This window comes from Rhinopithecus roxellana, chromosome 6 (assembly GCF_007565055.1).
Source record: "Rhinopithecus roxellana isolate Shanxi Qingling chromosome 6, ASM756505v1, whole genome shotgun sequence".
In the NCBI taxonomy this organism is placed as follows: Eukaryota; Metazoa; Chordata; class Mammalia; order Primates; family Cercopithecidae; genus Rhinopithecus; species Rhinopithecus roxellana.
In genome coordinates, this window is record NC_044554.1 from 4,931,499 (window position 1) to 4,944,783 (window position 13,285).

The window sequence follows — 13,285 nt, forward strand, 5'->3', positions numbered from 1 at the left end:
GTGAGATCCATAATGATGGAGAATTTCTGTTGTTCCCTCTCTCCATTAGATGCTAGGGTATTGAGAACAGATTCCATATTTTATAACTTACTTTGTAATCTTAGGATCTAACACAGTGCCTGACATGGAGTAGAAGTCAATGTATGTTTGCTTCACAATTAAATGACAACTGTCTTTTTTAAAAAAATTTTTTAACAGAGACTTAAATGTTAGACCTAATACCATAAAAACCCTAGAAGAAAATCTAGGTAGTACCATTCAGGACATAGGCATGGGCAAGGACTTCATGTCTAAAACACCAAAAGCAAAGGCAGCAAAAGCAAAAATTGACAAATGGGATCTAATTAAACTAAAGAGCTTTTGCACAGCAAAAGAAACTACCATCAGAGTGAACAGGCAACCTACAGAATGGGAGAAAATTTTTGCAACCTACTCATCTGACAAAGGGCTAATATCCAGAATCTACAAAGAACTCAAACAAATATACAAGAAAAAAACAAACAACCCCATCAAAAAGTGGGGAAAGGATATGAACAGACATTTCTCAAAAGAAGATATTCATACAGCCAACAGACACATGAAAAATTGCTCATCGTCACTCGCCATCAGAGAAATGCAAATCAAAACCACAATGAGATACCATCTCACACCAGTTAGAATGGCAATCATTAAGAAGTCAGGAAACAACAGGTGTTGGAGAGGATGTGGAGAAATAGGAACACTTTTACACTGTTGGTGGGATTGTAAACTAGTTCAACCATTATGGAAAACAGTATGGCAATTCCTCAAGGATCTAGAACTAGATGTACCATTTGACCCAGCCATCCCACTACTGGGTATATACCCAAAGGATTATAAATTATTCTACTACAAAGACACATGTACACGTATGTTTATTGCGGCACTATTCACAATAGCAAAGACTTGGAATCAACCCAAATGTCCATCTGTGACAGATTGGATTAAGAAAATGTGGCACATATACACCATGGAATACTATGCAGCCATAAAAAAGGATGAGTTTGCGTCCTTTGTAGGGACATGGATGCAGCTGGAAACCATCATTCTTAGCAAACTATCACAAGAACAGAAAACCAAACACCGCATGTTCTCACTCATAGGTGGGAACTGAACAATGACATCACTTGGACTCGGGAAGGGGAACATCACGCACTGGGGCCTATCATGGGGAGGGGGGAGGGGGGAGGAGGGAGGGATTGCATTGGGGAGTTATACATGATATAAATGATGAATTGATGGGTGCTGACGAGTTGATGGGTGCAGCACACCAACATGGCATAAGTATACATATGTAACAAACCTGCACGTTATGCACATGTACCCTAGAACTTAAAGTATAATAAAAAAAAAAAAAAAGAAAAAGAAGTGTTAGTAAACAGGAAACAGAAATGGACAATTTTAATACAATACATTTTTCCATAAACCCCCCAAAAAAATTTTTTTTTATTATACTTTAAGTTCTAAGGTACATGTGCACAACGTGCAGGTTTGTTACATATGTATACATGTGCCATGTTGGTGTGCTGCACTCATTAACTCATCATTTACATTAGGTATATCTCCTAATGCTATCCCTCCCCACTTCCCCCACCCCACATCAGGCCCCGGTGTGTGATGTTCCCTTTTTGTGTCCAAGTGTTCTCATTGTTCAGTTCCCACCTATGAGTTAGAACATGCAGTGTTTGGTTTTCTGTTCTTGCGATAGTTTGCTGAAGATGGTTTCCAGCTGCATTCATGTCCCTACAAAGGACATGAACTCAACCTTTTTTATGGCTGCATAGTATTCCATGGTGTATATGTGCCACATTTTCTTAATCCAGTCTGTAAATGACAACTTTCATGATAAAAGATTCATGTGTCTGCAGATTTTACAGTTTTGAAGAGATTTTCAGTAATATTCAGACATTTATACAAAGAACTTAAATGATTTTCAAGGTCACAGTTTCTTAATAATAAGCATGGCTCTAGAACTTAGGCCTACTTACTCCTAATACAGTGTGCTTAGCTATATTTTTAAATATGAAAATGCATATACTATGAGCATAAATTTTATGGGTCAATTAAAAATTTCCTAAGATATTATTACATGATATCTGTCTTTAAGCTTATAATATATTTTCTTTCTAGGGTTAATGCTGGAATCACACACACGTCAAGGAAGAATCCACTTGACCACTGAAATTTCAGTTTTCTTAAGTGCAAAATGAAGAGGTTATCTCTGATGTGTGCTTGCTAAACATCCAGAGATCTAGATTTCTGACTATATATTTATATGTCTTTATTTTGATCAAAATTTAAAGCACATTATATAATCCATATAAAATAAGCCCTTGGTGCTTGAGTATTATACCAGTTTATCTTTCATAAATTAAGCTAAACAACCTGAATGCTGCCTTTGGTGGCCAAACTCTTCTGCTATAACATGATCAATTATGTATATTGAATCATTCAACTATTCAAGAAATAAATGACACAACCCTTTACAAATGTAGTGACCAGCCTGGGCAACATAGTGAGATCCCCATTTCTCAAAAAAAAAAAAAAAAAAAAAATACCCGGGTGTGGTGGCACGTTCTTATAGTCCCAGCTTCTAGGGAGGCTAAGACAGGAGAATTTCTTGAGCCTAGGAGGTCAAGGCTGCAGTGAGCCATGGTCACACCACTGCACTCCAGCCTGGGCAACAGAACAAGACCATGTCTCACAAAAGAAATTACCTATATCTTGCAAAGTTTCCATTCTGTTCTGACTTAACTGTGCATACCCTATTGGTAGATATGAACATTTTCAAAGAAAACTTTTCAGTGACTGACATCTGAAGAACAAATCTGTGTCTCAAACTATGTTTGAAGTGATATCCTTTCACTAGTAGTCTTTTAAAATACTAAATATTAGTTTTAGTTCTAAGAGATTACATAATTCATTTTTATAACTTAGATCAGTAATTCCCAAATAGAAATATAGCAGTGTCTCTGAGGGAGAGAGAGAACAGTATAAGATATTAAATTTATTAAAGGGGGCATAAGCTGGAAAAGGTTGAGAGAGCTTGTCACAAAGAACAATTATCTGGACACCCCTGGAGATCTTTCATCAAATGGAAAAAGGAAAGTTCACAAAAGTTAATTGATTTTAAAAAAATAAATGAAATCTAGAACAGATTAATTTTAATGACTATTTTCAAAGAATGATTAATTTGTTAATTATGAATTCTAAAACTAGAAGTTGGCATATGTATGGAATAATATGAACAATATTGGACTGAGGGCAAGAGAGAGCTGAGTTCAAGTCAGCTCTCTGTTATTAGATAATGGAGTCCTTCATTATTCTGAATTTATGTTTTCTTATGTGAATATGAAGGGACTAGCCTAGATGATTGCTAAGCGACGTTAAATCTCTACCCAATTCTTGCTTTTTTTTGGTAAAAGCATTTTATAGCACCCCCGCACACTAAAAATAGCACATAGTACGTATGTAGAGGGATAATAGCTACAACCATTTTCATAACTAGAACTTAAGCCCCTGACTATGGCAGACAGACTAGGAGATCATGCCTTTTTTTTTTTTCCTTTTTTTTTTTTGAGACCTAGTCTCCACTCTGTCTCCAGGCTAGAGGGCAACGGTGCGATCTCAGCTCACTGCAACCTCTGCCTCCTCGGTTCAAGCTATTCTGCCTCAGCCTCCTGAGTAGCTGGGACTACAGGTTCATGCCACCACACCCAGATAATTTTTCTATTTTTAGTAGAGGCGGGGTTTCACCATGTTGGCCAGGATGGTCTCAATCTCTTGCCCTTGTGATCCGCCCGCCTTGGCTTCCCAAAGTGCTGGGATTATAGGCATGAGCCATTGCGCCCGGCTGGAGATCATGCATCTTAACCAAGTCTATATATCAGAATCACTTGTGAAGCAACAACCTCTTGGAAAATCTTATTTGAACATCTCTCCTAGTGACTTTTTTTTTTTTTTTTTTTTTTTTGAGGCGGAGTCTCGCTCTGTCGCCCGGACTGGAGTGCAGTGGCCGGATCTCAGCTCACTGCAAGCTCCGCCTCCCGGGTTTGCGCCATTCTCCCGCCTCAGCCTCCCGAGTAGCTGGGACTACAGGCGCCCGCCACCTCGCCCGGCTAGTTTTTGTATTTTTAGTAGAGACGGGGTTTCACTGTGTTAGCCAGGATGGTCTCGATCTCCTGACCTCGTGATCCGCCCGTCTCGGCCTCCCAAAGTGCTGGGATTACAGGCTTGAGCCACCGCGCCCGGCCTCCTAGTGACTTTTGACATTTATCTCTGGTTTTAAAAACTCCAGTTCCAGACTCTCTTTTGACAAAACGTTTCTTTAGGTTGCAAAAACCTATGCTAACATGGGAAACAAATGCAAAGTCATAATTAATTTCAAAATAGATCATTTCTTTCCTACCCATTTGTGGATAAACTCAATCTCTCTTATTTGTAATTCTCACCAGATCAGAGCTGACAGACCTTAGATATTTTACCTTTTATTTCTTGAACCCGTGACAGTAGAAGATTGGGTAATAGAAACTCAGTTGGCATTGAGATGGAGTATGTATAAATAAAGAGGAACACACATGTGTATTTTAAGTTGTATATGTATATATGTTATATATAATTATATTTGCATATATTTCATATCTCATATCTTCTGTTTGCTCCTCCAAATCCACTTGCCACCCTTTTCACCATTTTCCTCCCTGTTTTCTGCTGCAGGAGACTGACCTGAATGAACTATAATAGTTCCCATGCCCTCTGGCCAGTAGGTAGCTGTGGTAGGACATCATAAAAAGGAGAAAAATGAATTCAGTTTATTTATGCTCCTGGATCACTGGCAAAGTCATCTTCAACTGGCTGTGTCCCTTGACCAGGTCTCCAGTTGGTAAACTTTATGGCACTCTTTGCTTTCAAGTTCTGTTAAGTGTTCCTTTCCCTTATCCCTTGAGGGATGGTAAAAGCTCTGATGCAACTAACCCCAGTTTGTCTCACTAGTTCTTGTGGCTTCTCTGCATTTACACTTTATAAATAGACCCTTGTAAATAAACCCTCCTGGAATTATCTTATTTGAGCATGCCATCGATTTCCTATTTGCTGGGTTCCTGACTGATACCGTTTTTTATGTCAATGGTGCCTTTGAGAATATTTGATTAATACCAAAAATTGTGGAATGCATGGAGACTTGAGCTTTAGTTTGTAACAACAACAACAACAAAACAGAAAGAAAAAGCTGTAACTCTTCTAAAAACAGTATACCTTAGTGGCTGAAGAAGAGTGTGATAAATTGTGTTGAAATTGAGGTAGTAGTGGATATGAGAAAATGAGACGTTGGTCTAATCCGTGATATGGAAATAAAGCAAGGAAATGTGAATTTTAACTGAATGCAAACACCAAGTCACAAGGCTGAGGCTGTTAGTATTTCTTCTCATGCTCCAGAGACACTTGATCTGTAATATTGCATTCATCTGAGGGCAGCTCATTAACAGAAAAATATAGGCAAGCTGGAAGGAGTTCATAGAGGAGTAACAAAATGATAAAAAGCACTGGAGGATTGACATGTGAGAAGAGATTAAAAAGATGAAATCACTCTGCTTTAGCTAAGTGGTGACTAAGGGGGAACATGTCAACTGTCTACAATTATGTGAAGGTTATAAATTCCAAAAGAAAGGCAGTGATTACTACAAATTAAGGTAGTGCTCTGTGTAAAGAGACACATTAACAAGGGAAAAGTTTAGATCAAATAACAGGACCATTTTCTAATGTCTAGCTATATTATGTCTTATAAAGCTAAGTGTTACACACTATAGCCTTTGAAAAAGACAGAAATAAAACAAATTACAAATCATTTCTTAATGATATATATGGATTCTCTATAGCTAGATTACATACCTACCATCTATCTATTGATATATCTTAGAAATCAACCTTTTACAAACATATATCAGAATTAAAATAGTGACTTGTGCTATTACTATAGGTTTTGTACTAGACACATTTAACAAGCATCTTGTTTAATTTTTAACATTGCACTTTGACAATTAAGGCAACTGTGGGTTAGAACATTTGAGTAATATTCAGAATGTCATTCAACTAGTAAGCAGCAGAGCCAAGAAATGGACCCAGGGGTCTTCATTTCCACTCCTTTGCTAACTAAATCCTGGATAGTTAAAATATTTCAGTACATTATTATATCTTAAATTTTCATTATCCCATTATTTACATGGCTATATGAACTATTTTACTAATTTCCATAAAGCATTTTGTTACTGATTTCCTTGACTACATAGCAATATATTTTAGGTACCTTGAAATACAGCTACCTGTGGTCATCAAATCTGCAAGGCATAGACATTTCCACAGCCATTACCCATTCTTAAGCAATCCATGGGGTCACTACCCATTCTAGCTATGTGAATGAGATAAAGCTCAAATAATTTCATTCCTTTATCCTTCTAGACACTATAGTCACTTATAATTTTAAAAAATATTTTCTCCATCCACTAGTTATGCAATTCAAATTACCTAATAAGTTATACCACATTAATGAGGTTTTCATTTGAAAGAAATTATGCTATTGGGCTCTTTTCAAAAAGAAAAACTAGTCAGTCACCTTTCACACTTTATTTTTTCAGTTTAATTAATAGATATTTGGAAAGAAAACCATGCTCATGTGTAACATTTCAAACAGTACAGCAGACTATAAAGTAAAATGAATATAGCCCCCATTCCGCTGCCATCTGTAAGTTTTGTGGATAGAAGTAAGTGCTGCTAACATTGTCTTTTGTATCTTTCCAGGAGTTTTCTATGCACATATCTGTACACATTTTTTTTTTTCACTTAGCCATTTATCTTGCTTATCTTTCCGTATTAGCACATAAAGTGCTACTTTATCCTTCTAAAACATTCTATTGTATGGGTGTAATGTTATTTATCCAATGCTCTTTTGAGAGGGACATTTAACAGATTTGTAGAGATTGTTAAACACACAATTCTGTTATGAACATAGATCTGTATTTATCTTTGTATACTTTCCTATACTGATAGAGCAAATTTTTAGCTGGGGGCATTTCTGGGTCAAATCGTGTGCCGTTAAAATTTTTATAGTTTTTACCAAAATTATCATCCCCAACTTGGGTTTTATGACATAAAAAAACATGTGACAGTTTAAGCAGGCTGTTCATACTTTAAAACTCATATCAAATTTCAAGGTGTGATGGTATCAAGTTGTGCTTTGAGGGCATAGAATGGCCATTTGCAAAAGAACATTTTATTCTACATAAATGTACAAGTCCTGGGTCAGGCTTACCTTAGCCCACTTATATTTGCAAATCAATAACACATGTCTTGTCTGTATTTTCCCATGGCTTAATTAAAATAAATGTACTAATGTTCAAAATAATGAATTTGATTACTTCTTTGTTCTAGGCTTTTGCTTGGGCTATTTCTTCTACTTGGACAATCTACCTTGCTCTAACTTTGCATGTCTAAATTCCACCTACCCTTCATGCTTTATTTAAAATGATACCTTCCCCATCTGAATCATGTTTCCTTCCTCAGAACTTTCAGCACCTCTATTTAACCCTTTTGTAATAAAAACTATACATTTATAAATCCCTGAAAATGATAGCTGTCATTATTAGTAGGCTCTGGAACTCTCCAGTTCTAAAAATGTTCTTATCGTCCCCTGTTTGCACTTACCTGCTCCATGAATTAATTTAGTTCAAACTACATATTCAGTACTGTGATACTACTTTTATTTTATTTTTAAAAATCCACATTTCCATTTTTAACATCAACTAATTAAAATAATATTTTTATCTTAAAGTTCTAGGATTTCCAATACAGCAGAACATGATTTAAAAATACCTCTTTGGAACTTAACTTATAAACAAATGCAACTTTAAAAACTATGAGTTAAATCTGAAACATACTGGCAGGAGTAGCATGGATGCTATCATATTCAAGGCCTTTAGAGGCAGGCTAGCATAGTTTGCAGGCTAGCATAGTTGACAGGCCATTGGACCTATTTATAGAGCTGACTTCTTTTTGCAATGTCAACTGTAACATTATACTTATTTTAAGCCTCAGTATCTCAAATGTCAGCCTCTACTAGTGGAACAGTTCTCTCTTATTTGATATCAGAGAGCCCAATGGAGCCTTCTGAAGTACCTAGTCAGATTAGCAAAGATAATTTTTTAGAAGTTCCTAATTTATCTGACTCTCTTTGTGAAGATGAAGAAGTTACTTTCAAACCTAGTTTCTCCCCTCAACCGAGTAGACGAGGTTCTGATTCTTCTGAAGACATATACCTGGATACCCCATCTTCAGGTACTAGAAGAGTTTCATTTGCTGATTCCTTTGGATTCAATCTCGTGTCTGTTAAAGAATTTGATTGCTGGGAATTACCGAGTGCTTCAACCACTTTTGACTTAGGGACGGACATTTTCCACACAGAAGAATATGTTTTAGCTCCACTGTTTGACTTACCTTCTTCAAAAGAAGATCTTATGCAACAACTCCAAGTACAGAAAGCAATACTGGAGTCAACTGAGTCTCTTCCTGGGTCTACAAGTATCAAGGGTATTATTCGAGTTTTGAATGTTTCTTTTGAGAAGTTAGTATATGTAAGAATGTCTTTAGATGACTGGCAGACACATTATGACATTTTAGCAGAATATGTTTCTAATTCATGTGATGGTGAAACTGACCAGTTCTCCTTTAAGATTACATTGGTTCCTCCTTATCAAAAAGATGGCAGTAAAGTTGAGTTTTGTATACGTTATGAAACTTCTGTTGGTACATTTTGGTCAAATAATAATGGCACAAATTATACATTAATTTGTCAAAAGAAAGAACAAGAGCCAGAGCCTGTAAAACCATGGAAAGAAGTTCCTAACAGACAAATAAAAGGCTGCTTAAAGGTAAAATCAAGGTGAGGATATATCTTACATACTTTATTCATAATCTTAAAGTTTTTATGTTATTCTTTATTTCATGTGTTGTAAGAAAGTCACTCTATTTAAAAATATACTGCTTGCTATGTAAAAAGCAATGGTGCCAGGGTTTAACAAGGTCAAAGCTATTCAAATGATAGCAGTGGGTTATCCTTTCTACAAATGTGAGAAAAAAATATGGGAAGGGGAACATCACACACCGGGGCCTATTGTGGGGAGGTGGGAGCGGGGAGGGATGGCATTGGGAGTTATACCTGGTGTAAATGATGAGTTGAAGGGTGCTGATGAGTTGAGGGGTGCAGCACACCAACATGGCACATGTATACATATGTAAGAAACCTGCACATTGTACACATGTACCCTAGAACTTAAAGTATAATAAAAAAAATATGGGTATAACGCAATAGGTTGGGAGAGAAGTGCACTGTGTATATTACTTGACTAATGAGTTATAAATTATTCCTGTTCAAACCTTAAAATCTAGATTATTCACATACAAAATTATTTACTTTGATATTTAAAGTACATTTATTTTCAGTGGTTTTTAAATGTCTATGTTTTACTTTGAAACAGTTTTGATTAACATAAAAGTATATTTCAATTTGTAAACTTCTCCCAAAAGCTGCAAATAACTTCTTAATAACGGTTTGAGTTATACAGGGATGTTTGAAGTGATACATGTTAATTTAAATTATAAAAGAAATGACCTTAATGATTAACAGAAAGACATAAGTACATGAGTGATATATGAGTTACACACACAATTTCATTAATTATAACCAAGGATAACATTATGGAACACAAATTAGTATAATTTAGTAAAAGTCAATGGAACAGAACAAAAAATGACCCAAATATAAATAGGGATATTCAGCTATATAGATTAGAGACTTGGGATGTGACCCCTCATTAGTAACCTTGCTCTCTTGTTAATGTGAAAAATAAGAAAAACTGGCATTCAGCTGTCTCGATAGTACATAGCTGGCTAATTTCCGTGACACTAGGTAAGTAGATAAAACGTTCATGAGAAGTGATACCCCTTCTGTTCCTCAGTATCCCAGAGGGAAAGTCTACATTGCTCCAGCCACAGGCAAATGTTTGATCATCCTCTGAGTGCTCCATCCTAACTGTCCCTAAACCCAAGGATTTTGGTAACTGTACCGGAAATAGTGTAATATAGGAAATAGGAAATATAGGAAATAGGAAAGGGAACTGTATTTGGAATCAAGACACCCAGAGTTAATTCTCTAAGGGGAATTTAATACAAAGCATAAGATATGATATTGGGAAATTTTTAAAAAATTGTGCTTTAAAGGATAAATAATAACTACTAAATGCATTGTTCCAATGTATTAATAAACTAAATGTAGTATAGGTGGAAGCAATTCAAACATATATGTTATGTTTATTTTCATTTTCCTTTAAAGTCATTTGAAATATTGACTTAATCAACTTTGTGAATTAGGCCAACTTTCTTGGTCTAAATTAAACTTTCTTTGATTTTGACTGATGCTGCTAGGAGAGACAGTTTAATAATAATCTCTACATAGGCTAAAATAATAATTTAGATATTTATGAAATTACTCTAACACATTAGCTACACAAACAAAATAAGTTCAACATTATTTGGCAAACTAATTTACATGTGTAAATATATACCTATTAAATACTTTAAAAATAAGATAATCATCAGTGAATATCTGTTAAACACACTGCAACTTGCTGTATATGTTAGAGAAAACAAAATTTAGAAAAGGTGCAGAATTATTGTCTAAAAGCTCATAAAAGAGGCAGTGTTGAACATAGTGGATTTTTCTGCAATTTAAAGATGCTGTTTTAAGATTGCAAGCAATACCTACTGAACTGTGGTTTGGCTAGGGGATTCCTTTGATTCCTTTGACAGGCCGAACTTGACTGATACCAAGACAAAGAGTCGCCAGCTGATAGGCCTCATCTTCTCCCTTGGGCGTGATGTTTTCGGAACTTTTCCTAGTTGAAGATACGTAGAAATATATGTGTCCACACATACATTTGTATTCAGAACAGGAACCACTGGATTCACAGCGGACACCATTCAAGTTTTAATACTGCTTTGGGGAAAAACCTAAGAAGAACTAAACCACAAAATGGTCTGAAGGCCTGTAAAGTTTCCTAATGAGTTATAAAAATGGAAAAAATCTATCTCCCTCAAAACCACAAATACATTTTCTGCACTTTTGTAACTTAAAAATGACCAACATAATTCAAACCACATTTTGAAAAAAGCATTTGCCTCTGGAGGAGGCTTTTTGTGCTGAGTTTCAGTCCAACATGAATTTTTACATCTGATTTATATACCACTCAAAATGGAGTGTATAAAGGAAATCCTGACAGATCCTTAGAACAGCATGTGCCATAATAGAATATTTATACAGCTTTTCCATGACATAATTTATATGCAATGGGGTTTCAAATATTCCTAAAACTCACACAAGAGAGCATTATCAAATTTCTAAATGAATATTGCAGTTGGATTTTATTGTGAAGAGTTTGGTTAGAGAAAAATAGCACACCTTATTGGTGTTATTTTACAAAATGTGTACTTGGTTAAAATAAAAATGAACTAATATTTATTTGATCAAAAAATTATAGCTACTAAAATCTCCTCCTCTCTCCAAATAGTTACAGAATCTAAATGGGTCATTTTTGAGCATTTCTACACTTCCTATGTAGCTTAATTTGGAGGTTATTTCTTTCAGAAGGTAAAAACAGAACATATATACATATATGTATATGATTTTTTTCTTTATAACTGCAAATAGATTAGTAATAGTGTGTAATATCAGTTATAGTTAAAATGAAAATCAGGCTGCCCTGGTGTAGAGAATAACAGCTAACTTCAATTCTTCTTAATACAAAAGTTAATTTGCTGTCAGGGTCCCTGAGATTTTATCTTCTCAAAGTGTCAATAATCCCTTCTAATAAGTATGGAATGAATGAATGTGGGAATACATTTAGGCAGGATTTCTGTTAAGTCAATCACCTACCCAGGCATTATGTTTTCTCTATGGAGATTTTTCTCATGTTAGAGTTTGCAAATCTCCACATTGTTGTGGGTTGTCTATTTTCTTTTGATGCCTGATAGTCTATACACTTTGGACAGAAAGAAATAAGTAGAGAGAGGGGGAGGTAGAGCTTGTAACTCATAGGCATGTGATTGAGAGTGACCCAAAGATATTTAATTGCACTGAAAGGCATGCATCATGAGATACCTGTTAAGCATCACCACATATCCTAGCAAACTAAGCAGATTTCTGATATATCTGATGGATTTTATTTTAAAATCAATGATAAAGATGACATTGATATAAATCACATTAAATGTACATAGACAAATGAACTAAAATAGCATACAAAACAATATAACCTCAAAGTTAAGATTTTAGGCTTCAGAGTTAAAGATATCTGAGTTTGAGTCCAAGCTCTCTTACATGCTAGCAATGTGAACTTGGGCAAGTTAAGCAGAGAGAAATGAAGGGGAGAGAGAAAACAGCAAAACCAAGTTCAGATTCTCTGGGTATACAATAGAAGCCATAGATAAAAAATGAAATAAGAATTATTTCCACTTGAGGTTTTCTAGAATGCATGACCTAGAGCTGACATTGTGTACTTATTGGCCTTGGGGGTGGTCTCCCTTCTCAGCATCTTGGCTTTTTTTCCTCACTGCCTGCTAAATGTATGTTCCTAATGGCTGGGTACACCGGTTGACTTCATCTGGTTTTGTATTTTATTAAGTGAAACCAATTTATTATTTTAAGTAAAGAAACTGCATGATATAGGTGTTTGATGGTATTTATAACTTGGCCAGGTGAATGCAAATAAAGTTCTCAATGACTTTAAGGCCAAAGGAGAAAATTGATTAGTCCTTAATTTTTGTACTGTAGGAAAAGAACCAGGTACGTTCAGGAATAGGAAAGAGAGAACTCCTTTCTAAAATGTAATTTTAAGAATACAGAGGGTTTATCTTTCAGGGTGGTAAAATTGTGAAAGTGAGGCCAATAAAAGCACTGGGAAATGGGGCGTAAGATATGGCTATGTTATGCGTTTCAGTCAGAGCTGTTGGATTGTGAGACTTCCTTAATTTACACGTACAGTATAATCTGGGGTCCTGGAAATAGTCCAAAGAGGTGTAAATAGCCCCACGAGGCCTTTGGGACCTCATGTATGCCATAACTAACTCGTTTTGAGTCCACACTAATTGTGGAAGCTGGGTCTGTTTAAGGGAGGGACCTCTGGCAAGGCCACGTGGAAACATAAAACACAGCTGTGCAGGGCCC

At 35.7% G+C, this 13,285-nt stretch overlaps 1 protein-coding gene across 1 annotated transcript in view; it reads left to right on the forward strand.

The window, feature by feature from the left end:
* The first annotated feature begins 8,102 nt into the window (after nt 1–8,102).
* Nucleotides 8,103–13,285, forward strand: part of PPP1R3A (protein phosphatase 1 regulatory subunit 3A) — a 35,928-nt gene continuing 30,745 nt past the window's right edge. The window contains exon 1 of the mRNA XM_010374620.2: nt 8,103–8,947. Within this exon, the coding sequence (XP_010372922.2) occupies nt 8,112–8,947 (836 nt within the window). The 5' untranslated portion in view covers nt 8,103–8,111. The remainder of the gene's footprint in view (nt 8,948–13,285) is intronic.